The sequence below is a fragment of the Osmia bicornis genome, chromosome 1 (assembly GCF_907164935.1).
Source record: "Osmia bicornis bicornis chromosome 1, iOsmBic2.1, whole genome shotgun sequence".
Taxonomy (NCBI): Eukaryota; Metazoa; Arthropoda; class Insecta; order Hymenoptera; family Megachilidae; genus Osmia; species Osmia bicornis.
Genome location: NC_060216.1, coordinates 4,830,593 through 4,857,290, shown reverse-complemented (window position 1 = coordinate 4,857,290; position 26,698 = coordinate 4,830,593). Strand labels below are relative to the sequence as shown.

The window sequence follows — 26,698 nt, the reverse complement described above, 5'->3', positions numbered from 1 at the left end:
TTGTAAAAATACCGTATTTTTTATCAGATCTTTGCGAAAGCGACGTCAATCGATTCCTTATGTTTTTGCGATCAATATGAAACCAAACGCGACATAAGTTGGACAATAATTAACCAAGTTACGTGAAAAATCTAAATGCATAGTTAAAAGCCAATTTCGTTAAAAGTAGTCCGATTTACGTGATATGAGGTATCATTTTAATCGGGAGAACACTTTTATACCGATGCGATGAAAAATAAAGAATTTGATGTTTTGAAAAATTAATGCGGGCGGTCGGTTCGACCTTAGGCCGCCGAGCGCCTACCTGGGGCCTGCACTCGGTATGTCGTCGTGCGAAAAAGAAAATGGTTGTGTTCTCAGCTGGTTATATTGTCATAGGGCCTGCCCATTTTTAAACACAACCGCTGTTCCAGTGGAACATAGTGTAACGTCCCAGAATTATTCGCGAGCACGCTACTGCACCGACGCGTAGGGAGAGCGGTTCCCTATGAGAAGGCGACTCGTATTTTATGATATATATATATTATTAATTATAGGAAGGGATTATAGGTTCGGGTGGCACGCGGTAAAGGAGTAAAATCCAACGCTAGATTCCTTTCTCAAAATGATAATATGTAAGTTTATTCAAGAAATTAATTGTGGTGTCTTGTGTATAATATAAAAATAAAAAAAGAAAGTAGGTAAGTAATATAAAAGAATATTGAACGTAATTAAATATTGAATTTAAATAATGAATTTAAGTAATTAAATATTGAATTGAATTAATGTAACAAATGTTGCGCCCTGTGTTTAAAATACAAAAGAAAATAATGGTATTAGTAATGTACAATGAGTACGCCCTGGATTGAAAAATACAAAGAAATTAACAATCGTGTTTGTGCCTAAATTGGAATACAATAAAAGAGAATTTGATTATTACAAAAAAATAATTCAACCTAAAATAAAATACAGAATAAATTGATTAGTAAATGCGGTTCTAGATACGATTATAAAACTTGAATTTATAATTTAATATAATTTAATTTAATTTAATATAATATAAATGATTCGAAAGAATTGTCGGGAAATTGGCCAAGATCCGTTCCGACGCTGTAGGAGTTGGCTCGTTCGGCCGCAGTTCGGTTTCTGGGCAACTTAGCCGTCAATGAACAGGCCGCATCCAAGGAGCTTCTGCTTTCGCTCGCTCGTTATACTTGGTAGCGAACTCTGCAAAACGGTATCGTCGCTCTAGAGCCAGTGTACTGATAGGCCGCATCCAAGGAGCTTCGGCTTTCGCTCGCTCGTTAAGCTTGGGTGCGAACCTGACACGTAGGAGAACCGCTGCGAACCGATAGTTGAGCGCCCCGGGTCTGACGCGGTACCTTTGCCGCTTTGCCGACAAAAGAGTCTAAGATTACTGAATTCTATATAAATCGTATCATAGACCCGTCTCGGACTACGATCAGAATCGAAGTGAAAATTCTTTGCGCGGCACTCTCGTATTTATACCGGAGAACTGCTGACGTAGCAGTTTTTTCTACCTGTGTTTTCGATACCGGAAGTGTTCGGACTTTGACCGGTACGTACGTGACTCCGTGTGTATCGCTATCTCTGTCTACGCGCTATTGCCGTCTCTTTCTACTCTGCGCTTGTTCCTATCTCTTTCTATTCGCTATTGCTATCTCTCTCTATTTATTTCGCGCGCTGTGTCGATCTTTTATCGACGCGGTAGAATTATCGACATGGTAGAATTTATCGACGTAGTATATAAAATTTTTGTTAAAATGTAAATATTAATAAATATAAGATTCTGTTCGGTTATTAAGCATGAATATAATTATTTAAATCAATGTAATACAAAAATAAATAAACGAACTGTTACACTTTGTAATTATATAAAAACGAAAAAAAAAAAAATTGAATAAATATTTTAATGAATACTAATTATTAATTGTTGTTGCTCATTCTTCTTGTTTATTCTTCTTGTAGGATGTTACAATAGAGTAAATACAGTGTGATTCTCTCGGAGCGCAACACAATAGCCGCCCCGCACAATGGAACCCCGCTGTGTTTGCGGGCAAAAAGCCCAGGAGGTCAAGTCGCCGGACCCAAGACTGCTCTGTGTGTGTTTATGACTGAGACGAAGACAAGAAATGGAATAGAAGAATATGGTCAGAAAAATCTTATTCCAATTTCAGCTTTTTTAATTTTAATTTAATTTTCTTTTTTTTTTGTTTATAACGAGGGGAAAAATGCCTTACGCCGGATTAGCTGTTTATATAGTTATTTATGTGAATATTTATAAATACTTATCTGTACAACATATGCTGAAAATGATTACCTTTGGCTTCCAGGCATGTTTGAAGGCGCTTTCCTAAATTTTTAAAAAACATTTTGTAGCGTTTGTTCACTAACATTACCTACTTCGCAACGGTTTATGGAAATTACTCTATTTAATTGGGGAATACTATCCTCAATAACATGCTTTTCCTTTCAGTAATAAAGTGCAACCCGTTGCTCAGACCTTTTTCTAAAGATTCAGTTAATTTTAAACGACTTTAAGCCTTCAGGTAACGGGGTAATTAGATCATAAAGTCCCTTCTCTTCCATAATTGGGTTTTTCCAAATTATTTGCAAACCGGCAACGAAAAACGAGGCACAGAAAACGACAGTGAATTTTTCGATGAATTCGTCAATGAATTAACGGATATGGAATTATCGGACGGATATTTCCAGCAGGACGGGGCGACGTGCCATACTTCACACATTAGTATGCAGGAAATAGAAAGTTTTTTTTGCGAATAGAATAATTTTAAAAGATCTATGGCCACCCCGGTCACCAGATTTAAGTCCTCCGTACTTTTTTTTATTGGGATTTTTAAAATCACGTGTATACAAGAACAGACCTCAAACGATTAGCGAATTAGAACAGTCTATCCGCCGCGAAATAGCTAATGTTAATGAAAAAATGCTTCAAAATGTTTCAAGAAATTTTGAACAGCGCATTCAAAGATGTCTGGATGCCAAAGGTGAGCATTTTCAGCATATGTTGTAAAGATAAGTATTTATAAATATTCACATTAATATAATAAAATTTTCTAGCTGAAATCGAGGTGGGTTTTTTAGTGGGTAAACCAAATTGGGAGTTCCACAGTACCGGATTACACAACAGCTAATCTGGTCTGCGTAAGGCATTTTTCCCCCTCGTTATAAACCACAAAAAAAAAAAATAAAATTAAGAAAGCTGAAATTGGAATAAGATTTTTCTGACCATATTCTTCTATTCCATTTCTTGTCTTCGTCTCAGTCATAAACACACACAGAGCAGTCTTGGGTCCGGCGACTTGACCTCCTGGGCTTTTTGCCCACAAACACAGCGGGGTTCCATTGTGCGGGGCGGCTATTGTGTTGCGCGCCGAGAGAATCTCCCTGTAGTATAGCTTTGGAACTACAGTCCTTGATGTCTACAAATTCATATAATCAAATACCATTATCATATCTTACTTACAAGGGACATTACCCAATCGACACACGCCGATTTTGATGCCCTTTCAGTATGATATAGAACTCAAAAAAATATTTAACACGTATTTTTTTTTATTGGCAATCGTCCATGCTGAAGGGCTGAAAAAAATGACAAAAATAGATTATTTTTCAATATATTTTTTAAACAAATAAATTTATCAAAAAGGAGAAAAATTTGCTGTTCAAAAACACACAAATTCCATTTTGAATTTTTCTTCTACACCTAATAGATCCTGAGATATTCAAGAAAATATGTTTTGCAACCCCAACTTTGAGGGCTATTTTCATCCCATCAGCATGGACGATTGCCGATATAAAAAAATACGCATCAAATATTTTTTTGAGTTCTATATCATACTCAAAAGGCATCAAAATCGGCGTGTGTCGATTGGGTAATGTCCCTTGTAAGTAAGATATGATAATGGTATTTGATTATATGAATTTGTAGACATCAAGGAACATATATTTGCAAAAAAATCAACATTTTATTTCTTATAATTTTGTACAGTATGATAAATTTTGAAGCATTCCCCAATATGCATTGCTGGGTTATTAGTGCACGTTTCACAATAATCAGTCGTTTGACGTCTTCCACCTGATGTTTTCCTATCAGAACAAACAATACAGTCCCGTTTTCTTTCTTCCACATTGAGAATATGTAGTTTATTGTCCAGTCTATTGTCCGTTGAAGATGTGGATGGACGTGTTCTTAATTCCCGAAAATCACGTCTCAACTGGAAATTTCTAATTGTTATTACGAACTCACAAAATGATATTTACTAAAAGAATATCACTTTTACAATTTTCTCACTTATTACAGCAGAGATCTATTTGTAATGATCGACGCTTCAATCCGAACTGAGTTCGGATCCGAAGTTGCACGGAAAATTGTACAACTTTATTGCATAGTCTGAACACGGCCTGACGGTTGGAAATTAGTCCTTCCCCCGTCCTTACGCCAACGAGCTCTTTCCGACGCCCACAATCCACCCCAATCCGGTCACCTCGGCATTGACAAGACCTACTACCATCTGGCTCAGGATTTCTACTGGCCCAGAATGTTCTAGGATGTAGCCCGATTTGTCAGGCGGTGTCTTGAATGCCAACAATGTCCAATCGTGTTTCCTATTTAACCCTTTTGTACGATATAGTCCACAGAAATCTATAAAAAGTATCCCAACGCCAAACATCCTATGTACTATAATCGTGGTCGCCGTGACGAGCGTTACCAAACCGATGACCTCGTCATGAGACGCCAACGCATCCTTTCCTCTGCTGCCCTAAATATTGCGTCCAAACTCGCCCCCAAATTTTCAGGTCCTTACACCATTTCCAAAATCCTTTCCCCTATAGTATATGAACTAAAAGATGCCGTTGGCAATGTTATTCCAAAAGACCACATAAAAAACCTTAAACCTTTTAGAACCCCTCCAAACCTTGATGACTCCACCCCCAACAATCCCTCTCGGTTAGTCCAACCCCTCACGACCCTTTCCAGGCGGGACCCTCCTCCTACACCCCCAATCAAACACAATCACCAACACCCGCGCAAATTATAAATTCCCCACCAATTCCTACTCCACCTCCTCGTAAAGGACAAGGAAGACCCAGAATAATCCAAATACCCCCAAACCCCATTCAAATAATGAATCCCTTACCTACTCCTACTCCACCTCCTCGTAAAGGACGAGGAAGACACAGAAAGGGTAAACTTTACCTCAGGGGCCCAAAAATTATGGCCTTTTTTTTACCGTCTTGAAGTATTTTACCTGTAGAATCTAAAAATCCTAGTTTTAAGGCGCGGAATTCATTGGTTCAGAAGTTATACGCGTGTAAAAGTGAGCGTTTTTAGCGTATTTCACAGGTTATTTCGACGCCATATTGACTTCTATCTGTAATGTGATTGGTCCGTAGAAATGAGTATCAAAAATACCCGCGACTTCCGTTTACCTTATTCAATTCAAACAGTTAAAAGGTATATTGCCTTCTGATGGCATCCATCATTGATTCCATCAAATCAATTTGATTTCGACTGCAGAACTTACGCCACAGGTATTCGCAAAGACGGTGAGCAAAATCTTCGTCATGAAACCGGGCTCTTTCCCGCATCCAATCCTTTGCTGGCCGCCAATTGGACTCTATTTCTTGCGTATGAGTACCGTCAGTTCCTACCAAATTCGAGGGGATATTATTTATTAAAAAAAAACTAACCTTAGGTATACCGGGTGTGCTGTACTCCGGTGCTAACCCTAACCTAACCCTAACCCTAGAAATAGTACAACATTCCAATTATAATAGAAATCGAATGAAAACCAAGTTTAGACTAATTTACCTACAAATTCCACGCTATGGTTTACTGACTTGTGAATAAAGCCTTCTTCAGCAAGTCCTATGTAGCTTCTGAAGCAGTCGGTGTGAATTTCACTACCGGCGATAACATGTTCTTTAATTATGGGAATTAAAGTTGCCGCTTCACGATTTTCAACGAGCATCATTCGGCAATCTTTGGTATATGTATCCACCATGCCTAAGGGCGGTATTCACAGTCGCAACTTATTTCTAAGCTGGGCTTAAACACGTACTTAAGACGTCGGCTAGATTCACAGTCGCCGAATAAGCAACGTCTTAAATCTGAGCTTAAACATTTGCTTAGAAAAGTAAATGCTTATCGGTGTAGATTCACAGTCGATGCTTAATACCGTCTTAAGATCTTATGAATTCATAGTCGAATAAGTCCGCCTTATTTGTAGAAAACGAGTTCTTATTTGAGGGTTAATTTCAGAGTTTATTTCGGCTACCGGTTCTGCCGATCCTCCCCCTGTTGCCATTCGGGATTGCCTTTCCCTCATGATCGCGCTTTGTTGCGCAGCTTTCATGTTACTCCACATCTTTTTCAATTGTACAGTATTCCTCTGAAAAATAAAATTTATATTACAGGGTGTCCCAGAATACGAGCGCACACAGTGCGTTCCAAACTACAAATACCGATAATAGTTTCACGTAATAATATCGTTTATTCTACAAACCTTGCATGAAACCACAGCCGACATGTTATACTGCTGCGTGATTTCCTGCCACGCTTCTTCTTTATTCCTCAGAGTGGAACTGTCACTTTTTTTATTTTCCGCTATGTGCGCAAAGTTTTTTAATATAGCCACGAATGTATTTTTATCAATTTCGGTAAAATGTTTCTTGCTGGTCATTTTGAATAGAAAATAGCACTGTCCTTTCGTATGTAAGGCTGTACGGTAAGTACCGTGGGGTTCATCACAGTCTTCTTACCAAAAGGCAATGCCTTCCCCTCTACGAAAAAGTCCATATTTTTAGCAATACAGTGTCGGGCTGCTTGCCTTTTCTACGCATTCTACATTCGTATGAACAGTCTTTTGATACCTGGTAGCTGATACCTGGTCACCAGCACTGGTCCCTATCATAAATGGTACGAAAGCACAATAGCGCCTGGCTAATTGCTTTGGACAAGGCTCCAAAATATGCCGTCGCTAACATATCGAATGAAATATAAAAAGAATGGCAACACGTTTGTCGCCGCTACACCGCGATCGCTGAATTCGCTGTAGATTAGTTTAGGATTCATAATCAATACAAAGAATTACATTTAAATGTTATTTTTAAATAATTTCAGTGGTTAGTTTAATTTTGTGTTATTTTGTGTTCATATTTCAGAATTGTTCTTAATAAATTTGGCTTTTTTTATTAATAAATTTGGCTCTGTCTATCGCTCGCTCAATTATTTGAATTCAATTCAAAAACCGCGTCAGTAAGTAAGAAATAATGCTACATTTTCAAGAATCATTTTCATTGGTTGTTACAGTAGAAAATCGACGAAAATAGCCGAACGTCAAATAAGCATTGCTTAACCACGGACTTTACTAAGCAAAGCTTATTCATCGTTTTCTTGACTAAGTCGGTCTTATTCTCCGACTCTGAATACATAGCGACTTAAGCATTGCTTATTCGAATAAGACGATCTTTGTAAAGAACGTCTTAAGTCCTCACTTTAGTCGCGACTCTGAATACGGCCCCCTGACTCATATCTATACAAATTGGATTCTCATCCACTTCAACATCGTCCAAAATGTAAACTCCACTAAATATTTCTTCGCGTCTGTTCGTCAACTCTTCCTCTGTGTTATTGGAAGAGAAAATAGTTGGTGCATTCTGCATCAATGATGGCACAATCTCCGCAATTTCAGGGTTTATTTCGGCTGCCGGTTCTGCCGATCCTCCCCCTGTTGCCATTCGGGATTGCCTTTCCCTCATGATCGCGCTTCGTTGCGTAGCTTTCATGTTACTCCACATCTTTTTCAATTGTACAGTATTCCTCTGAAAAATAAAATTTATATTACAGGGTGTCCCAGAATCAAGTTTCACGTAATAATATCGTTTATTCTACAAACCTTGCATGAAACCACAGCCAACATGTTATACTGCTGCGTGACTTCCTGCCACGCTTCTTCTTTTTGCCTCAATGTGCTACCGTCACATTTTTTGTTTTCGATAATGTGCGCGAACTTTTTCACTAATGCCACAAATGCACTTTTCTCGACATCGGTGAAATGTTTCTTCACAGTAGCCATTGTTACCACTATTCCTTTCGTATGTACGGCTGTACGGTAAGTGCCGTGGGGTTCATCACAGTCTTCTTACCAAAAGGCAATGCCTTCCCCACTCCGAAAAAGCCAACATTTTTAGCAATACAGTGTCGGGCTGCTTGCCTTTTCTACGCATTCTACATTCGTATGAACAGTCTTTTGATACCTGGTACCTGATACCTGGTCACCAGCACTGGTCCCTATCATAAATGATACGAAAGCACAATAGCGCCTGGCTAATTGCTTTGGACAAGGCTCCAAAATATGCCGTCGCTAACATATCGAATGAAATATAAAAAGAATGGCAACACGTTTGTCGCCGCTACACCGCGATCGCTGAATTCGCTGTAGATTAGTTTAGGATTCATAATCAATACAAAGAATTACATTTACATGTTATTTTTAAATAATTTCAGTGGTTAGTTTAATTTTGTGTTATTTTGTGTTCATATTTCAGAATTGTTCTTAATAAATTTGGCTTTTTTTATTAATAAATTTGGCTCTGTCTATCGCTCGCTCAATTATTTGAATTCAATTCAAAAACCGCGTCACTAAGTAAGAAATAATGCTACATTTTCAAGAATCATTTTCATTGGTTGTTACAGTAGAAAATCGACGGAAATAGCCGAACGTCAAATAAGCATTGCTTAACCACGGACTTTACTAAGCAAAGCTTATTCATCGTTTTCTTGACAAAGTCGGTCTTATTCTCCGACTCTGAATACATAGCGACTTAAGCATTGCTTATTCGAATAAGACGATCTTTGTAAAGAACGTCTTAAGTCCTCACTTTAGTCGCGACTCTGAATACGGCCCTATAGTTCGTCTAAACGGCCGCCACTCATGTAATTCTGTTTTACCGACGGCGACTCCACTCATTGGACGTGATTGGACGGCAACAGGCTACAAGTCAATATGGCGTCGAAATAACCCGTGAAATACGGTAAAAACGCTCACTTTTAGGGCGGTATTCACAGTCGCAACTTATTTCTAAGCTGTATAACAAGAGGCGACACTCCCGGCGGCACCTTTGATGTCGAGGTTTTGCTGTCCCTTTAAATGGATAGTATCAACGAGCGGGAAATTTGAATGAGTTGGATGTAATACTCTTTATAACTAGAAATTTTTTTGTGTCGTCAATTTTTCTGTGTATTATTAATCGAAGTATTTACATTAATTTTACATAATTGAAAAGTGGGAAAGTAAAAAATATAATAAAATGATAGTATTAGAAAATATATTTGAACATAAATTACACAATTATACAATAAGATTTGGGAAGGTTCTCGAAAATATATTTGAACATACATTACACAATTATACAATGGTATGAGGGAAGGTATTCGGATAATATATTTCAACATAAATTACACAATTATACAATAGTAGGAGGGAAGGTTTCGGATAATATATTTCAACATAAATTTACAAATTTAATACAATATGAAGTTTCCTATCTTTTCTAATGCAAGTTTTAAAATCCCTATTGCTGTATTTAAGAGTATAATAAATTCTTAATCTCATAAATAACTTTAATAAATATTGTAAAGGAAAATTGTCGCAAGGGTGAATAAAACCAGTAACATTTCTACATAAATCATACATAATTAAATAATTGTAAAAAGATTCTTCTTGATTTGTTAGTGCACCATAAAAATTGCCGATAACATTTTGGCCCAACAAAATACAATGATATCGCGAACTTTTTAAAATCTTCCGTATAACGCCTACCGTGAACATTTCTATTATTTTGAATAACTTGCATATTAACAAAATTAATACTTACTCTTTGACATCGGCTAGATTCACAGTTGCCGAATAAGCAACGTCTTAAGTCTGAGCTTAAACATTTGCTTAGAAAAGTAAATGCTTATCGGTGTAGATTCACAGTCGATGCTTAATAAAGTCTTAAGCTCTTATGAAAGATTGTTCTTGTAGGAGAGGAGGATCTTTCGGAACTTGTCAGGATCTAAATAAAACTCCAAGTCCTACTATAATATGATTATAAGTGTATTTATAAAAGGGTAGCACGGCTCGCCGAAGAGCCGACCGTTCGTCTCCGTGATTGCGCTGTAACTGCCCAAGAAACGTTCTGCCTTGCACCCCCTAAAACTCAGGGGTACTGGCCGTCGTCGCCTGGCCACGAGTCCCACTATTTTATGACACCGCCACGATTGAAAAGTACGAACCTATAGGCCCGAACACATGGTCGGATGGGACTTTCTCCAACCTTGTGCCTTCATGGGCTCCAAATGCCGTTAAAAAGCCTACATTCTTAATGTTTATTACCTTTCAGTTCTTTTAATTCAAATTCAGCTTTCTCTACTGCTGCGGCTACGGCACGGATTTCGAAATCATATTTTGTTTTTAAAAATTCGATTTCCAATTCATTTTTTCGTTGCTCGTGCCGCAATTTCAGATCTGCCAACTCTTCTTCACTCTTCATCGTTCGTCTTATACGCTCGAATTTTAATCTCCTCTCATCGTAATCCGTCTTTGGAGCGGTGGAAGTGGCTGCTTTCTGCGGTTTTCGCTGCAGCGCGCTGTCCACGATTTGATCAATTTCTAAATTTTTACTTTGTAGGGACCGATTACAGTTTTCTTCTTCACGGCCTTCATCATTACCTTCCGGTGTAATGTTTGTACTTTCCTGACTGGTATTTATACAAATTGGATTATCATCCACTTCAACATCGTCCAAAATGTATACCCCATGAAATATAGCTTCGCGTCTGTTCGCCAACTCTTCCTCTGTGTAATTGGAGGATAATATAATTGGCGCATTCTGCATTAACGATGGCACGATCTCCGCTATTTCTGGATTGATTTCGGCTGCCGGTTCTGCCGGTCCTCCCCGTTGCCATTCGGGATTGCCTTTCCCTCATGATCGCGGTTCGTTGCGCAGCTTTCATGTTACTCCACATCTTCTTAAGTTGTACAGTATTCCTCTGAAAAATAAAATTTATGTTACAGGGTGTCCCAGAATACGAGCGCACACAGTGCGTTCCAAATTACAAATAGCGATAATAGTTTCACGTAATAATATCGTTTATTCTACAAATCTTGCATGAAATCACAGCCGACATATTATATTGCTGCGTGACTTCCTGCCACGCTTCTTCTTTTTGTCTCAATGTGCTGCTATCACTTTTTTTGTTTTCGATAATGTGCGCGAACTTTTTCACTATTGCTACAAATGCACTTTTCTCGACATCGGTGAAATGTTTCTTCACAGTAGCCATTGTTACCAGTATTCCTTTCGTATGTACGGCTGTACGGTAAGTGCCGTGGGGTTCATCACAGTCTTCTTACCAAAAGGCAATGCCTTCCCCACTCCGAAAAAGTCCACATTTTTAGCAATACAGTGTCGGGCTGCTTGCCTTTTCTACGCATTCTACATTCGTATGAACAGTCTTTTGATACCTGGTACCTGATACCTGGTCACCAGCACTGGTCCCTATCATAAATGATACGAAAGCACAATAGCGCCTGGCTAATTGCTTCGGACAAGACTCCAAAATATGCCGTCGCTAACATATCGAATGAAATATAAAAAGAATGACAACACGTTTGTCGCCGCTACACCGCGATCGCTGAATTCGCTGTAGATTAGTTTAGGATTCATAATCAATACAAAGAAGTACATTTAAATTTTATTTTTAAATAATTTCAGTGGTTAGTTTAATTTTGTGTTATTTTGTGTTCATATTTCAGAATTGTTCTTAATAAATTTGGCTTTTTTTATTAATAAATTTGGCTCTGTCTATCGCTCGCTCAATTATTTGAATTCAATTCAAAAACCGCGTCACTAACAAGGAAGGTTAGGGAACCCGGAAATTCCAAAAATTATGAAACTTCGCATACAAGTACAGTAAGTCATCCGTAATACGACCCTGTTTTCCGTTGGTGCCATAATTCGGTTTTAAAGGGTGAAATTACCCCTTGAAAAAAATTCGGAACTTTCTTTTTTGTGGAATATCTTAAAAACGGTGAGAGTTATGAAAAAAAAGTTTAAACAAAAGTTGCACAGTTCTGTTGTGTTTGCAAAATGGCGTCAAAAAACTGTTGGGGGGGAGGGGTAACTAAAAAATTATGCACTTTTCAAAAATTTTCTTGGCGCCGTTTCGTAAACACAACAGAACTGTGCAACTTTTATTTAAACTTTTTTTTCATATCTTTCACCGTTTTTAAGATATTCCACAAAAAAGAAAGTTTCGAATTTTTTTCAAGGGGTAATTTCACCCTTTAAAACCGAATTATGGCACCAACGGAAAACAGGGTCGTATTACGGATGACTTACTGTACTTGTATGCGAAGTTTCATAATTTTTGGAATTTCCGGGTTCCCTAACCTTCCTTGTAAGTAAGAAATAATGCTACATTTTCAAGAATCATTTTCATTGATTGTTACAGTAGAAAATCGACGGAAATAGCCGAACGTCAAATAAGCATTGCTTAACCACGGACTTTACTAAGCAAAGCTTATCCATCGTTTTCTTAACTAAGTCGGTCTTATTCTCCGACTCTGAATACATAGCGACTTAAGCATTGCTTATTCGAATAAGACTTAAGTTGCGACTCTGAATACGGCCCTTACACACGTATAACTTCTGAACCGATGGATTCCGCGCCTTAAAACTAGGATTTTTAGATTCTACTCGTCAAATACATACTTCAAGAAGGTAAAAAAAAAGGCCATAATTTTTGGGCCCCTGAGTTAAAGTTCAGCCCCCAGAAAAATCCAAATACCCCCCAACCTTACCCAAATCATAAACTCCACCCTAGTTCCCACTCCACCCCCTCGTCAAGGACGAGGACGAGTATGTCGTCGGTGGTAGAGTGCACAATAAAACAGCTAGCAATAAGGTATGTCGGTATTGCAGAACGTGAGACACGAACTCCCATAAGTTGACAGGTCTATCTCATACCTTGTCTGTGGTATTACTAAAAATGGTAATGGTCTGTCTCATGAATAAAAAATAGAATTCTGTAGTGGACCAATATTGGTACAATGTTTGTTATTAAAATTCTTTGTAATGATGTTTGAGAAAATTTAAGGATAAAAAATGGCTTTGGTACAAGGTGATTACCCAAATAATACAACGAAATTTGATTTGATAGTAGAAAAATTGGTTGCACTTACTAAAAAGAAAAACAATGAAACGAAGTTGATTAACAATTATATTTGCAATCTTAATGAACTCGATTATCGATATATTACTGTCTCAAACGAAAATGTAAGTAATTGAAATAATTTTGAATGATGTTAGATAAATATATTATTATTTTATCTTATAATTATGTTTTAGGCAGTGCAGTTACTAATTAAACAATTATGTGGCATTATAATACCTACAGAAACAGCTTTGGTGCAAAATCTTTGTAAACTTTTAACTACTTTCATTCAGAATAATATTAAGCTCCAAGAAGAAACATTTGCACATTTTAAACAATGGATTTTGGAAGCTTTAAAGTCTGCTTCATCAATTGCACATAACAATATTTTTTTAGCCTTGAAGAGTATTTTAATAAATAATCAATTTAATAATATTAATCATGTAAATATAAACTAATTTGAAACAGTGTTTTATGTCATACTACAACAGTATTTAAAATAATATATATTTGCAGGATTTGCAATTATTACTTGATGAAAACCAACTGTTGATAAAATATTTAAATCAGTGTAGTACAGAATGGACTGAAACTCACTGTAATGCAATTGGCTGTTTAGAAGGAATTTTAGTAAATATAAATAATAGTACTTCAATAGCAAAAGAATTTGTATATATCATCAAGAATGTGATATTAAATATTGTTTCATCTTCTTCATGTATAAAAGATAATAAACTCATTCACATAAAAGTAAGTAATAAGTTATATATATGTATATATATAATGGTCTATGATAATTCATTCAAAATTATTAAATGAAATTTTTAGATTTTATGTTCCTGCTTACATATTTTACACATTATAACAATCAATAGATTGATACCACATTCCACTGAATTCATGGGTGAAATTTTAGGAGTGGTACAAGCATTTCTATTTTATGGTATTAAAGACTACTCTCCTATGAAGCCACAACTTCTTCGTCCAGCGGTAATGAATCTTCCAGAACGAATCCATGTTATTCCTAGATGTAAAAACTTGAAAAACCACAAAGCAAAATTAAAAAAACAACCTGCTAAAAAAGCTACAGAGATAAATAATAGTATTGTGTCAGAATGCAAGGGAGTCAGTATATATTCTAGTGATTCAGATACCTCAGACACAGAAAGTAATAATTCTGTCCTAATGGATTCCAAAGTAAGACTGGAAACTGTTCATTTGTTACAAGCTCTTATTGAAACTTCACAAAGTCGTGAAATGTTTGGATTTTGGCCACAAATTGTTGCCACTGGTTCACGAAACGATGCCAGGGTATTAACTAGATGTATTCTAAAAGAATTTGTATCAAAAGTGAAGCAACGCATGTTAAGCACACTAACAGAACTGCTGATAGATGCCAAACCATTTTTAATGCACGCCGAAGATGTTCATCATACATCTTTTATTACCTTTTTTGGTACAGTGTGTCTAATGATCAAAGAATTACATTTCACGTTATCCTTAATTTTAAGTAGCGAATCAAATGTAGCAATTTTAACCCATACTTTAAAGTGTGCCGCTGCTCTAATTCAGGCCACACCATATGCACGTTTGAAAACTGGGCTTGCTACAAAATTAATGAGAAATTGCAGGCCATATATATTTCATAAAGGTATTTATATTATTAATATCAATTATTATAGAAATCAAGTATGGCATTTGTTATGTTTTATACAGATCCAACAGTCCGAGTTGCGGCATTATCAGCATTTGAAGCTATTGCCTCTTGTGATCCAGTTACTCCAGAGATATTTGAAATACTTGCAAAGCAATCAACTGTAAATTTAGAGTCAGATCAGTTGCATTTTAATGTTTCATTTAATGATAGTACAGAGGAACAAGAAGAAGAAATAGATGCTGAAGATCTAAAAAATGATACAGTAGTTAAATATAATAACAAATTATTGGAAGATACTAATATATGTTTCTTAGTTCATGTTTGTTTAGAGAATATATCAAATAAGGTAAAGCTATGTTTGAAAAATGAAACAAATAAGTTTGAGAAATTAATAATGTATTTAATTATAGACATTGAGTACACCTGTCCGGCTTCAGTCTCTAAAATTAATTGGAAGAATGGTATTCACTATAGGAAGTCTCGTACTTTCACATACAGAATTAGTTACAACAACTTTAATTACAGCTGTACAGGATTCTGAAGTACAAGTGATATTACATGCTTGTCGAGCTCTGGAGATTATGGCCGGTTGCTTCATGAATTCTGACTTTGAAGACAATGCTTTATTATTTTGGAATATTATATTTGATCGTATGATACAGCTTTTCCAACATCAAGAAACAATAATAAGAGAAGCTGCGTGTGATTGCTTAGGTAGCATTAGTTCTACCGTGTTCACTCAATTACCTGTGAGTGTTCACTGAATAATTTTATACAAATAAATATGTAGATAAACAAGTACACAGATAATTAAGTAATAATTAGAATTTTTACAAGAATCTAACGAATTCTGATAAAAAATATTTTTATAGCGGCAAAGAGCAGTTTTAATTATCACAGTAATTTTTGGTGCAGTGCACGATAAAGAAAGTGCTGTAAGAGCTGCTGCATTACGAGCATTAGGAATGTTAGTAACTTTACCTGCATTGAAAGAGGAAACTGGATTTTTAATGGATTTAGCTAACATAGTTTGTTTAACGGCTGATGATAAAAATCTTGGTGTTCGTATTAAAGGAGCCTGGGCATTAGCTAATTTGTGTAATTGCCTTTCTGAAGAAAAGTAAGCTATAAGTTTCTACTTTATTGTATTTTACATTATTTTTTCATATAAAATTCATCTGTCAGAAGTAATGAAGAAGTAGTTGAACCCATTCCTTTGGAAATTGTATTACCAAAAATTTATCAAGTCAGTATTAAGGGATCTAAGGACAGTGATAAGGTAAAATGTAATGCTGTTAGAGCCCTTGGAAGTATTCTGAACTTATGTCCTGACAAACACATACTAAATGATACATCATCAGGATTAGAAGCTCTTATAAACTGTGCTATTTTGGGAAATGATATGAAAGTAAATACCATTATACATTTTAACTAGCAGTATCAATATAATTTTTAATACATTTTTACATTAAATATTATAGGTTCGTTGGAATGCTTGTCGAGCCTTAGGACTGGTTTTAAGCAACAATCCAGATAATATATTACCATCTTCTTGGCGAGTATGTAATTAATAAAATGATTATTTTATTTATTTTTCATACAATGTAATTGTTTTAGTAGGATCAAGTATTTCCTGTGTTATGCAACTTAATATGTGATAGCCCGAATTTTAAAGTTCGAACTAACGCAGCATGGGCACTATATTCTTGTAATTCTTACGGTAAATATACCGTAACTTTGTGGAAGAATATTACTTTAGCATTCGAAAATTCTCAACATGTACCAAGTTATATTGAGTACCCCCATCGCGACGCTCTCATACAGCAAGTAATTAAAATTATTGTTACATACAAACTTACATAATTATATATTTATTAGATAAATATATTTTAGCTGTGCCTTACGCTTAGTCACGTAGCTGCTTGTACCGAAGTGCAAGACTTACTAAATCTTTGGACTGAGATAGGCGAATATGTACACGATATTTCTAATTACATGAAACAATTTCAGGTACAATATTTTATTAATAATGCTTGATATATTTTTTAATATATTAATAACTTTTTATTTTAGGAAACTATTGTACCTGAAAAAGTAGGGGATTTAATAAAAGCGCAATCTCAATTAGAAAAATATGTAAGAAGTGCTCCAACCACAAAGGAGCAAAAAATTGCCCAAACATTAGCAAGTATTTTTGAGAAAACTAAACGATATGATAATTTAGATGATACTATTTCAACATAGCAGTGCAATATCTGCTAAAATAAAACAAATTGTATATTGTTTGTATATTGATTTATATCTCAGATCCTAGATGCATTACAACTATTTAAATGTAAATACAAGTAAAAAGAAATGAGATCATTCACAATCAAGTTATACAAATTTTTGAATAAAATTATATTTTTATTTCGATTTATTTACCTTCTAAATTTTATTTTTTTCGTCACTTTTGTAAAACTGATTTTTTGTTTGTATTATTCCAAACATTAACAATATCTGAATACATATTACACTTAAAAATATATTTGTATCTTTATTAGTGTTAAGAAACTGCCTCAGTTGAACTTTTCTTTTCTGTATTAGTATCTTCATTTTTAAATGCATTTACAGCCAAATCTACAATTTTATTTGATGTTTCACTATCATGAACAGTTTCAGAGTTACTTTCTTCGCTACACTTACTTTGTGAATCTAATTTACCTTCACTTGTACTAGCCTTATCAATATCTTCTTTTATATTAGTTAATGAAGATTTTATAGTTGTGTCATCTTCAGGTTTATTGTCCTTATCACTAGTTTCACTATTAGATATATATTCACATGAATTATCATTGTTGTCTTTTATTTCTTGTTCACCTGAGCTTTCTTCTTCTGAACTACTGTTTTCATTTATATTATGTACTCCAGTATTTCCAACTTTCATTTGCTTCTTTTGTTTCCACCTTTGCTTCTTTTTTAATCTCTTTGCTCTTTTCTTTGCTGTTATTTCCTCAGCTATTTTTTTATTTTCTTCTAATTTTCTGTGATATTCTTCATCTAACAGTTCCTAATAAAAATATGTTAAACATTAAAATTTTTGTATTTATTCAAAAAACAATTACAATTTTATTTGAAATTACCTTCTGTCCCTTTTCTTGAATAAATTTTTGTCGTGCATATTCTTTACGTCTCAAATGTCTATATACATGGAATTCTCCACTACCTGCACCTGCACTACTACCCATTACATTGCGAACAAATTCTGGTACAGTTGGTGTGCTTTTAATTTTAGGTCTTTCAGGTATTATAACAGCTTTCTCCTATTACAACAGTAATGAAATTCAAACATTTTCAACAATTATATATAACATTATTTAATTTAACACATGGTACCAATTTTATTCTATAAATGAAATTACATTATAGAAAAACAATGAATAAACATATTTAGAGTTTATGATACATACTGGATTTTTCATCAGTTTTTGGAGTTTTAATCGTTGCAAATCAACTGCTGTTTTTGCAACAACAGGCTTCTCTTCTTCTTTTTCTTTAGTTTTCGGCATGATGTTTTATTACTATACAAAGCCGAATAATCTTAATACCGGTAATATCTTAACAATTTTATACGTTACTCATATTGCTATAATGTGAGGTTATACACACAATAACAAAAGCGAAATGTAAATACATTGTATACATAAATACATGATACAAAAATCGTTAATAGTATTGATTATTATAATGATAAATATTTAATTCATTCAAAAAAAGAACAATAAAAAATATCTGAACATATAAAAATGCTTTAGAATATAGGTATTTGTGTAAAAATACAAAAACTCTTCTTATATGATGATGAATGATGATATTGTATAGTGGATCAAATTTTTAAATCTTGTCTTTTTATTTTTGAAATTGTTCAATGTATAAATTTATTTTTTATTTTATCTCTATTCATGTAAACATATTTAAAATGGAATAATAAATAAACATTTTGTAATGTTAAAAATATATAGTTATTCAGAGAAAAGGAATAATAATTGTGAAAAGAAGATAATAAACTAGAATTATTTATTTTAGTAAAAATTTTAGTAATAATAGCAATTATCTACACATTATCGGTAAACTTAGAAACGATCTCCATTCTTCTGAATTATTTAATTCATGGTTTGTCTTTCATCATGCCACACGTCAGCATAGTGCGCCCTCTACTTGTTTCCTCGTATTTGTATATATGATGTGGATGAGAGATTGGCTTATGTAAAAAATTGTATTAGGTTAATCGTACAACAAATAACGTATCAAAATAATTGATTAAAATGGTAAGCACTTATTTGTTATTAAATTTAAGTCATTGTCAAATCACATATATTTTAAGTAACATTTATGACAATATCATTATGGTAAGAGGTGCTACAGATGTCAACCACCGCTCATGGTTATCACCGAAATATACATATATAAAAAAATAAAAATATATTTTATTCTGAAATTATTTACTCGTGTTTTAGGTACTTATTGCCGCAGCGGTCTGCACTAAAGCAGGCAAAAGTAAGTATCGTTTATTCTCAGCAGCCGCACCTGTTTATGCATGTGTGTGTTTTATCTCTTAATCTTATTCATAATTATATTTTTTTAATTAATAAGTATTTAACTACAACCCCCATTTCGTTAATATACTTATTTATTTATACTTACCTTCATAAGTATTTATTCAACAATAAATGATGATTCTAATATTAATTAATCATAAACATTATTTTATATTTCATCAATTAGAACTCTTATATATAATATAATTTATAATTTATATTCATATTTCATATAAATTTATGAAGTATGTGTACCTTTCTTTTGTTGAAATAGTGTTTTTAATATTATTTAATATAGATTAGTTCTGTTGACTTATATATTTATTAATTAAGCTGAATAAATCTAATTTAATAATTTGTAATAATTTTAGCTATTATCTCTCGCCAATTTGTTGAAATGACAAAGGCAAGAATAGAAGGTTTACTTGCCGCATTTCCAAAATTAATGAGTTCTGGCAAACAGCATACATTTGTAGAAACAGAATCTGTAAGATATGTTTATCAACCTTTGGAAAAGGTATACATGTTGTTGATTACAACAAAAGCCAGTAACATATTAGAGGATTTAGAAACATTGAGGCTCTTTGCAAGAGTTGTAAGTATATCATAAATATGAGAGTAAATTGTGATTTTCAATATAGTTTTAATGAATTAAATAATAATGTTACATATTTAAAGATTCCAGAATACTGCAATTCAATGGATGAACTTGAAATAGCTGAAAATGCGTTCAATTTAATATTTGCATTTGATGAAATAGTTGCATTAGGATATAGAGAAAGTGTTAATTTAGCACAGATTAGAACATTTGTGGAAATGGATTCACACGAAGAAAAGGTATATCAAGCTGTTAGAATGACTCAAGAAAGAGAGGCCAGGAATAAAATGCGTGAGAAAGCAAAAGAATTACAAAGACAACGAATGGAAGCAAACAAAAAAAGTGGTCTTAAAAATCCTGGATTTGGCAATGCTTATGGAAGTAGCAGTAACTTTACACAAACTCCTAGTGTAGGAGATACTGCTAATTTTGTACCAGAACCAGTCAGACCATCGTACACGCCAACACAGTAAGAAATAATTATAAGATAAAAGGTAATGTTACTAGAAATTATATTATATAAATGTTTCGTTTTGCAGAAAAGCTGTTAATGCTGGACCAAGCGCAATGAAATTAGGAGGAAAATCTCGAGATGTTGATTCTTTTGTTGACCAGTTAAAAGAAGAAGGAGAAAATGTTGTATCGACACCTTTACCTGCAGCAGGCTCAAAGGCAGCATCAATTACACCACAGACTATTAATACGGAACCGTAAGATTTTTATTTATTTCATTTGTATGTACACCGTTAGTGGTTATTATATAATATACTTTTATTTGAAGAGTTCATTTACGGCAAGAAGAACGTCTTAACGTACGAATTGGCCGAGATGGCGGATTGCAATACTTCGAATTGCATGGTTTGGTAACATTACATATTTCCGATGAAAAATGGGGTCGAATTCGTGTACAATTAGAAAATAGGGATTCGAGAGGAATTCAGTTACAAACCCATCCTAATGTAGATAAAGAATTGTTTAGGACTCGTGGTCAAATAGGTTTAAAGATTCCTTCAAAACCATTCCCATTGAATACTGATGTTGGAGTACTAAAATGGCGATTACAAGCTCAAGATGAAACAGCATTGCCTATTTCAAGTAGGAATTATTTATTATATAAAATTATTTTCTTATATATAGCATTATAAAAATTGAGTTTTGTTTATTGTTGAAAACAGTTAATTGCTGGCCATCTGAAAATGGAGAAGGTGGATGTGATGTTAATATAGAGTATGAATTGGAGCAAGTTAATCTTGAATTAAATGATGTTCAAATAAACATTCCATTGCCTATGGGGTGTAATCCCATAGTAAGTGAATGTGATGGACAATATACGCACGAAGCACGACGAAATACACTTGTATGGTCTTTACCAGTAGTTGACGCGTCAACAAAATCGGGTTCAATGGAATTCTCAGCACCCTCTTCTACTCCAGCTGACTTCTTTCCTCTTCTTATTTCTTTTTCGTCCAAGACATCATATGTTAATATTAAGGTACGTTTGTTAATACTAACAAAAGTAAATATAAAAATTTATTACTTTTCTTTTTATCCCATAACGAAGAGTAACATGTTTTAATAAAAAAATGAGATTTTATAATTCAATTTTGATATGTTTCTAAAACTAAAGTTTTATTTTTTGCAGGTAACTGATGTTATACTTGTAGATGATGAAAGTCCAGTTAAATATTCAGTAGAGACAGTCTTCTTTACTGACAATTATGAAGTGGTTTAAGTGTTCAGTAAATACTGTTAGTTACTTGTACTGAAATATGTACAAGGATACAGAATTAAGCACTGTTCATTGAAATCACAATAAGTATTTTCAGTTTAATTATCATTCAAATTACAAGTTATTACCACGGAACTATTTTTACCAATTGTTGGATGCTTAAATATGTTTTAAACGGTATTTATACACAATTCATAAATAGTTTGTTTTATTTAATATATGTCGAATGTTGAATTATTAAAGAAACTTGTATACAGATATTTTATAGTTGGTAAAAAAAAGAATACTGAAAATGTTCTCATTCCATGAATTACATTTACTACCTGCATGGTTTATTAAAAATTTGTCAGAATATTTATTTATGAGTTTTTTTTCTTGTGCAATTATATAAATTATTTTGGTGAACGTAGATCACGTATTATTAAATTTAAAAAACGGAAAAGTATTTTTTGTGTATAGTATGTATATACATACATACGTACGTACATAATTTTTAACCAATAATTAATTCAATTTTACTATTATTTCGCTATTTTCTTTTAGTGGTAGTATCTTAAGCATTTAATGTTCTTATATTTTTCATTTCTAATAATGAAATGATGAAAAATATTGCTATATCTTTTTTGTACAAATATTCATAAAAAGGATAATGATATGTAGACCAGAAAAGGAAGATATTAATACTAGGTATTATAAATGTTTGTATACATATATACAAAATATTATATTAATACTTATAAAACAATTTTAATTAGCTTTATTTTGATAAGTAATAAAAAATTTAATTAGTAGTTAATTTTTCTATTAAATACGTATAATTAAATAATAAATCCTCTGTAAAATGTTTATTCATACAAAACTGAAAATATAAATTTAATTAATTGATCATGCACTTTTTTGCAAATTTTTACTGAAATAATTATATAAACATGAAAATAACACAGATATAAATATTATATTTTATATTTTACAGATTTTCTTAAAAGTCATAAATTTAAATTACATTTATATTATTTACATTCTTTTATTGCAAAATATCAGATGGTACATTTACTACTTGTTGTATTAAATAATTTTCAATAACTGCTTTAGCTAGAAAAATTAATATTTTTTAATTCATATAATATGCTAAAAAATTTTGTATGTTATTTTTACTCACCAGTTAATGAATTATTTAATACTGCTGCATGATAAGCACTTATATTATGAATATTGCGACATGTAATATCAGCCTCTCTTGATAACAATTCATAGCACACGTGTGGATGATTACCATATGCCCCATATATCAATGGTGTATTTCCTTCCTATATGAAAAGAAAAGGTAATGTTCAAAAATATTTAACAAGAACTATGCCAATATATACCTCGTCACTTGCATTTGAATCAGCACCATGATTTAGTAACAATTTTACAAGATCATGGTGGCCATAGGCAGCTGCCAGATGTAAAGGTGTTTCCCCATTAAGGCCACGGTAATTTTTATTAGCACCAGCTTTAAGTAGTTTTTCTGCACTACCTAATTGTCCATATCCTGCAGCCCACATTAGACCAGTTAAACCTTTTTCATCGGGTGCATCCACACTACCTATATAACAATTTATTAATGGTTTTTTCCAATTTTGTTTTTTGTTTTAAATTTGCATAATCAGAGAGGACATACTTGAATTTATGTGTTCAGGTGTAAGTTCGCCTTGACCGGCTAATGTATGGAATGTAATATCGCTATCTCCATAAAGTTGAGGTATTTCTGTCTGTGTATTACCTCTTTGTAAGTTAGTAAGTAATGTAGGTGGCTGGAAAAGATATTTGTAAGATTAATATTATACTTGAGTATCTTAAATAATAGCCTTTATCTGGCTGATAATAATTTACCTTATATGGTTGAAAGGCACTAGTTCTTGTAGCATCTTGCCATGCTCCAGGAGCCCAATGCCATTTAGTTTCTAGAGGTTCAGATTTACATCCAATATTTACATTTTCTGGCTTACAAATTAAAGGTCTTGGTCTGATACCAATTGTTGATTCAACTCCATTACGTACGATAGTATTCTTAGGTTCAGTATTAGGAGTATTACATTTCTGTTCTCTTTCTTCTTCCTCTTCTTTCACAATTAATTCTGAATGAATCTGATTTTCCATACTATCACTATCATCAAATACAATTAATAAAACGTTACAAAGTTTATAAATAAAATGACAAATATATTACATAGAGGTTATAGTTTTATCATTGCACAGTATGCAATTTATTATTGCACTCTCCAATATTAGATAACATTCATTTCAATATTTCTATAAATTTAATTCGATTCATTGATGTGTATTTGGGGTAGATATTTATTAAAATATAATAAAGATGTATGTTTATACACTCAAATAAGTAATACTTTGACAACATACTAACAAGAGTGATAGAAATGTGGATTTAGGTTCTCCCGAGTGTGTTGTAAAATTAAAAATCCTGGAAAATTATATATTTATATTGATTTAAACGTATCTTATAACTTAATTTCCGATATATTTATTTATGTCAAAGTAATTTTATTGTCGTAACATGAGTAATTGTTTAAGGAGTATAATTTTTCAAAAGGTATAACAGTAGTTTTACTATTTATATACCTTAAATGTTAAAAACAAAATAATTACAAGTTTCAGCATTTGTAATCAATTCTTTTTATTTATTTCTGATAAAATAGTTAGCATTATTAAAATTAAAAAATGTTTATTTTGTTGTCACATGCCGGTTGTTTACTTTCATCAGTAGTTATTATTTATAATTCATTTGTTCGTTATAAATTTCTATATTAGAATACATTATATTTAACACTGTTTTTTATGAATTGTATCACATTAAATTATTTCAAATATAATTAAACCCTATTCTGTTTTAGGTTATAAAACCTTTGCACAATATAGACAATGTTTATCAACAAAAACTTATATCTAATTTACACGTGAAGTGTAATCAAACACGCGATACATACTGTTTTATGCTTCCTTTAAAATCGGAAGATTATAACATAACAAATGAAATAAAAAATCTTGCACAAAATGATATACAGAGCACTTTTGATGATGTTATAATAAAAGATGATACTGTATATTTTAATGTATCAAGAGATAAGTATTTGAAGGCAATCTTAGAAAGCAATTTTTCTGCTGTAGCACCACCGTTAGTTATAAATAATGATAAAAATGTCATTGTAGAATTTAGTTCACCAAACATTGCTAAACCATTTCATTTTGGACACTTGCGTTCCACAATTATAGGAAACTGTATAGCTAATATAAATACTTTTTTACAAAATCAAGTTGAAAAAATAAATTACCTAGGAGACTGGGGTACACAATTTGGTTTTATTCAATTAGGAATTGAAATGACAAATATTGAGGATGTAAAACTACAAACAGATCCTATTAAAACTTTGTATCAAGTATATGTTACTGCCAATAAATTAGCCGAAAGCGATCCAACATTACATGAGCGTGCTAAAGAACTATTTAAACAACTAGAATTAGGGGATAGCACAATTTATAAAAATTGGCAAAGAATTAGACATTATACTGTCGAGGAATTGGAAAAGACATATAAAAGGATAGGTGTAGTCTTTGATAAATATGAATGGGAATCTATGTATACTGCTAAAAATATACAAAAAATACTTGATTTGATGGAAGAAAGACAGTTATTAACATTAGATAATGATAACAGGAAGGTAATAGCCATAAGTAATGAAAGGACAGTTCCAATTATTAAAAGTGACGATTCATCATTGTATATAACTCGAGATATTGCAGCTGCTATTAATAGGTTTGAGAGATACAAATTTGATGCTATGTATTATGTTGTGGACTATAGTCAAACAGAGCATTTTAATAATTTAATTCAGATTTTAAATAAGATGCAATTACCATGGGTAGATAGATTAAAACATGTTAAATATGGTAGAATACGTGGTATGAGTACAAGAAAAGGAACAGCAGTATTTTTAGAGGATATTTTAAACGAGGCCAAAGAAATTATGAGACAAAAACAAATTAATACAAAGAGTAAGTTAACTTCATCTATAATCAAAGACAAAGTATCAAGTAAATGAAATGTTTAAATTTTTATTTTATTTTAGCAACTAAGGTATCATTAGAAGATCTTGATTCTACTTCTGATATTTTGGGTATTTCTGGTATAATTGTTTATGATCTAAAACAAAATAGAATGAACAATTATGAGTTTAATTGGAACTCTATACTCAATGTAAGTTGTTTAAACAAAGTAATAGTTTCTATTAGAAGTCTCAATGTTATTCATTAATTATGAATTACATATTTTAATATTAGATGAAAGGTGATTCTGGAATAAAATTACAATATACTCATTGCCGATTATGTAGCTTAGAACGTCTATCTAATGCTACGTTAGTAACAGAGTGTGATCCAAGTTTGTTAAAAGAACCAGAAGTTGATAATTTGATCACACTAATCAGTCAATTTGATGAAGTAATAATTAAATCTTATGAACAATTAGAACCATGCATATTAACAGTATATCTTTTGCATTTATGGTTAGTGTGGATATATTACATGAATAATTGTAAGTATATTAATTTATGCACTACTTGTAATGTATTCATTTTTTCTACAGCAAAGCAATCAATGTTGCTATGCGTACATTGAGAATAAAGGGTGAATCAGTTGACTTAGGGAATCAAAGACTGTTGCTATTTCATGTAGCAAAAATTATTCTTGCTCGAGGTATGAAATTATTAGGTTTAACACCTTTGGAGGAAATGTAATGAAAACGAGTATAATTTTAATAATAAATCCTAGTTTTACACGTATAATGCTTATGGACTGTTTGTCATGATTTCCTACAGTGGTCATTCTATTATTTTGAAAATATTTCAGA

The 26,698-nt window shown here is 32.9% G+C and overlaps 5 protein-coding genes across 15 annotated transcripts; 3 read left to right on the top strand and 2 right to left on the bottom strand.

The window, feature by feature from the left end:
- The first annotated feature begins 12,425 nt into the window (after positions 1 to 12,425).
- LOC114881061 (HEAT repeat-containing protein 6) lies at positions 12,426 to 17,307 on the top strand. Of its 6 annotated transcripts, none has more exons than XM_029197682.2 (12): positions 12,426 to 13,353; positions 13,426 to 13,674; positions 13,748 to 13,981; positions 14,060 to 14,882; positions 14,948 to 15,234; positions 15,299 to 15,637; positions 15,761 to 16,008; positions 16,077 to 16,296; positions 16,370 to 16,447; positions 16,509 to 16,715; positions 16,782 to 16,898; positions 16,962 to 17,307. In XM_029197682.2, the coding sequence occupies exons 1-12, from the start codon at positions 13,183 to 13,185 to the stop codon at positions 17,130 to 17,132; spliced, it is 3,144 nt and encodes a 1,047-aa protein (XP_029053515.1). In that variant the 5' UTR covers positions 12,426 to 13,182; the 3' UTR covers positions 17,133 to 17,307. The 6 variants fall into 6 exon arrangements, with proteins under 6 accessions (XP_029053515.1, XP_029053517.1, XP_046141924.1 ...); XM_029197681.2 differs by having other exon boundaries at positions 12,427 to 13,353; positions 16,074 to 16,296; XM_029197684.2 differs by lacking the exon at positions 16,962 to 17,307 and having other exon boundaries at positions 16,074 to 16,296; positions 16,509 to 16,711; positions 16,782 to 16,892.
- On the bottom strand, positions 17,169 to 18,742 carry LOC114881062 (PRKR-interacting protein 1 homolog). Of its 2 annotated transcripts, XM_046285977.1 has the most exons (4): positions 18,338 to 18,742; positions 18,011 to 18,190; positions 17,592 to 17,937; positions 17,169 to 17,507 (listed from the first exon to the last, which is right to left on the bottom strand). In XM_046285977.1, the coding sequence occupies exons 1-4, from the start codon at positions 18,434 to 18,436 to the stop codon at positions 17,434 to 17,436; spliced, it is 699 nt and encodes a 232-aa protein (XP_046141933.1). In that variant the 5' UTR covers positions 18,437 to 18,742; the 3' UTR covers positions 17,169 to 17,433. The 2 variants fall into 2 exon arrangements, with proteins under 2 accessions (XP_046141933.1, XP_029053520.1); XM_029197687.2 differs by having other exon boundaries at positions 17,169 to 17,937; positions 18,338 to 18,740.
- A 335-nt stretch (positions 18,743 to 19,077) lies between these two features.
- LOC114881059 (coatomer subunit delta) lies at positions 19,078 to 22,150 on the top strand. Its single transcript, XM_029197680.2, has 8 exons — positions 19,078 to 19,195; positions 19,385 to 19,424; positions 19,837 to 20,060; positions 20,144 to 20,532; positions 20,603 to 20,773; positions 20,845 to 21,158; positions 21,239 to 21,555; positions 21,706 to 22,150. Exons 1-8 carry the CDS (start codon positions 19,193 to 19,195, stop codon positions 21,793 to 21,795), a joined length of 1,548 nt encoding a protein of 515 aa, XP_029053513.2. The 5' UTR covers positions 19,078 to 19,192; the 3' UTR covers positions 21,796 to 22,150.
- A 635-nt stretch (positions 22,151 to 22,785) lies between these two features.
- LOC114881070 (DNA-binding protein RFXANK-like) lies at positions 22,786 to 24,867 on the bottom strand. Of its 5 annotated transcripts, none has more exons than XM_029197704.2 (6): positions 24,780 to 24,867; positions 23,668 to 23,941; positions 23,456 to 23,588; positions 23,160 to 23,380; positions 22,952 to 23,099; positions 22,786 to 22,884 (listed from the first exon to the last, which is right to left on the bottom strand). In XM_029197704.2, the coding sequence occupies exons 2-6, from the start codon at positions 23,932 to 23,934 to the stop codon at positions 22,817 to 22,819; spliced, it is 837 nt and encodes a 278-aa protein (XP_029053537.1). In that variant the 5' UTR covers positions 23,935 to 23,941; positions 24,780 to 24,867; the 3' UTR covers positions 22,786 to 22,816. The 5 variants fall into 5 exon arrangements, with proteins under 5 accessions (XP_029053537.1, XP_029053539.1, XP_029053538.1 ...); XM_029197706.2 differs by lacking the exon at positions 24,780 to 24,867 and adding an exon at positions 24,415 to 24,445; XM_029197705.2 differs by lacking the exon at positions 24,780 to 24,867 and adding an exon at positions 24,200 to 24,260.
- On the top strand, positions 24,298 to 26,697 carry LOC114881068 (probable arginine--tRNA ligase, mitochondrial). The gene is made up of 5 exons (XM_029197697.2): positions 24,298 to 24,385; positions 24,687 to 25,845; positions 25,920 to 26,047; positions 26,131 to 26,354; positions 26,435 to 26,697. The coding sequence occupies exons 1-5, from the start codon at positions 24,350 to 24,352 to the stop codon at positions 26,583 to 26,585; spliced, it is 1,698 nt and encodes a 565-aa protein (XP_029053530.2). The 5' UTR covers positions 24,298 to 24,349; the 3' UTR covers positions 26,586 to 26,697.
- Position 26,698: the final 1 nt, after the last annotated feature.

What these genes read in the sequence shown, in the direction of transcription:
- LOC114881061 (XM_029197681.2), top strand. Translation starts at nt 13,183, where the DNA reads ATGGCTTTGGTACAAGGTGATTACCCAAATAATACAACGAAATTTGAT. An exon ending in GCCATATATATTTCATAAAG is followed by an intron (nt 14,883 to 14,947) that starts GTATTTATATTA and finishes TGTTTTATACAG; the next exon opens with ATCCAACAGTCCGAGTTGCG. An exon ending in AATTGCCTTTCTGAAGAAAA is followed by an intron (nt 16,009 to 16,073) that starts GTAAGCTATAAG and finishes TTCATCTGTCAG; the next exon opens with AAGTAATGAAGAAGTAGTTG.
- LOC114881062 (XM_029197687.2), bottom strand. Translation starts at nt 18,436, where the DNA reads ATGCCGAAAACTAAAGAAAAAGAAGAAGAGAAGCCTGTTGTTGCAAAA. An exon ending in AAAAACTGATGAAAAATCCA is followed by an intron (nt 18,191 to 18,337) that starts GTATGTATCATA and finishes CTGTTGTAATAG; the next exon opens with GAGAAAGCTGTTATAATACC. An exon ending in TTCAAGAAAAGGGACAGAAG is followed by an intron (nt 17,938 to 18,010) that starts GTAATTTCAAAT and finishes TATTTTTATTAG; the next exon opens with GAACTGTTAGATGAAGAATA.
- LOC114881059 (XM_029197680.2), top strand. An exon ending in CTGCACTAAAGCAGGCAAAA is followed by an intron (nt 19,425 to 19,836) that starts GTAAGTATCGTT and finishes TAATAATTTTAG; the next exon opens with CTATTATCTCTCGCCAATTT. An exon ending in CCATCGTACACGCCAACACA is followed by an intron (nt 20,533 to 20,602) that starts GTAAGAAATAAT and finishes TTCGTTTTGCAG; the next exon opens with AAAAGCTGTTAATGCTGGAC.
- LOC114881070 (XM_029197704.2), bottom strand. Translation starts at nt 23,934, where the DNA reads ATGGAAAATCAGATTCATTCAGAATTAATTGTGAAAGAAGAGGAAGAA. An exon ending in ATTCAAATGCAAGTGACGAG is followed by an intron (nt 23,100 to 23,159) that starts GTATATATTGGC and finishes CTTTTCATATAG; the next exon opens with GAAGGAAATACACCATTGAT. An exon ending in ATTAAATAATTCATTAACTG is followed by an intron (nt 22,885 to 22,951) that starts GTGAGTAAAAAT and finishes TAATTTTTCTAG; the next exon opens with CTAAAGCAGTTATTGAAAAT.
- LOC114881068 (XM_029197697.2), top strand. Translation starts at nt 24,350, where the DNA reads ATGAGTAATTGTTTAAGGAGTATAATTTTTCAAAAG. An exon ending in AAAACAAATTAATACAAAGA is followed by an intron (nt 25,846 to 25,919) that starts GTAAGTTAACTT and finishes ATTTTATTTTAG; the next exon opens with CAACTAAGGTATCATTAGAA. An exon ending in ATTGGAACTCTATACTCAAT is followed by an intron (nt 26,048 to 26,130) that starts GTAAGTTGTTTA and finishes TTTTAATATTAG; the next exon opens with ATGAAAGGTGATTCTGGAAT.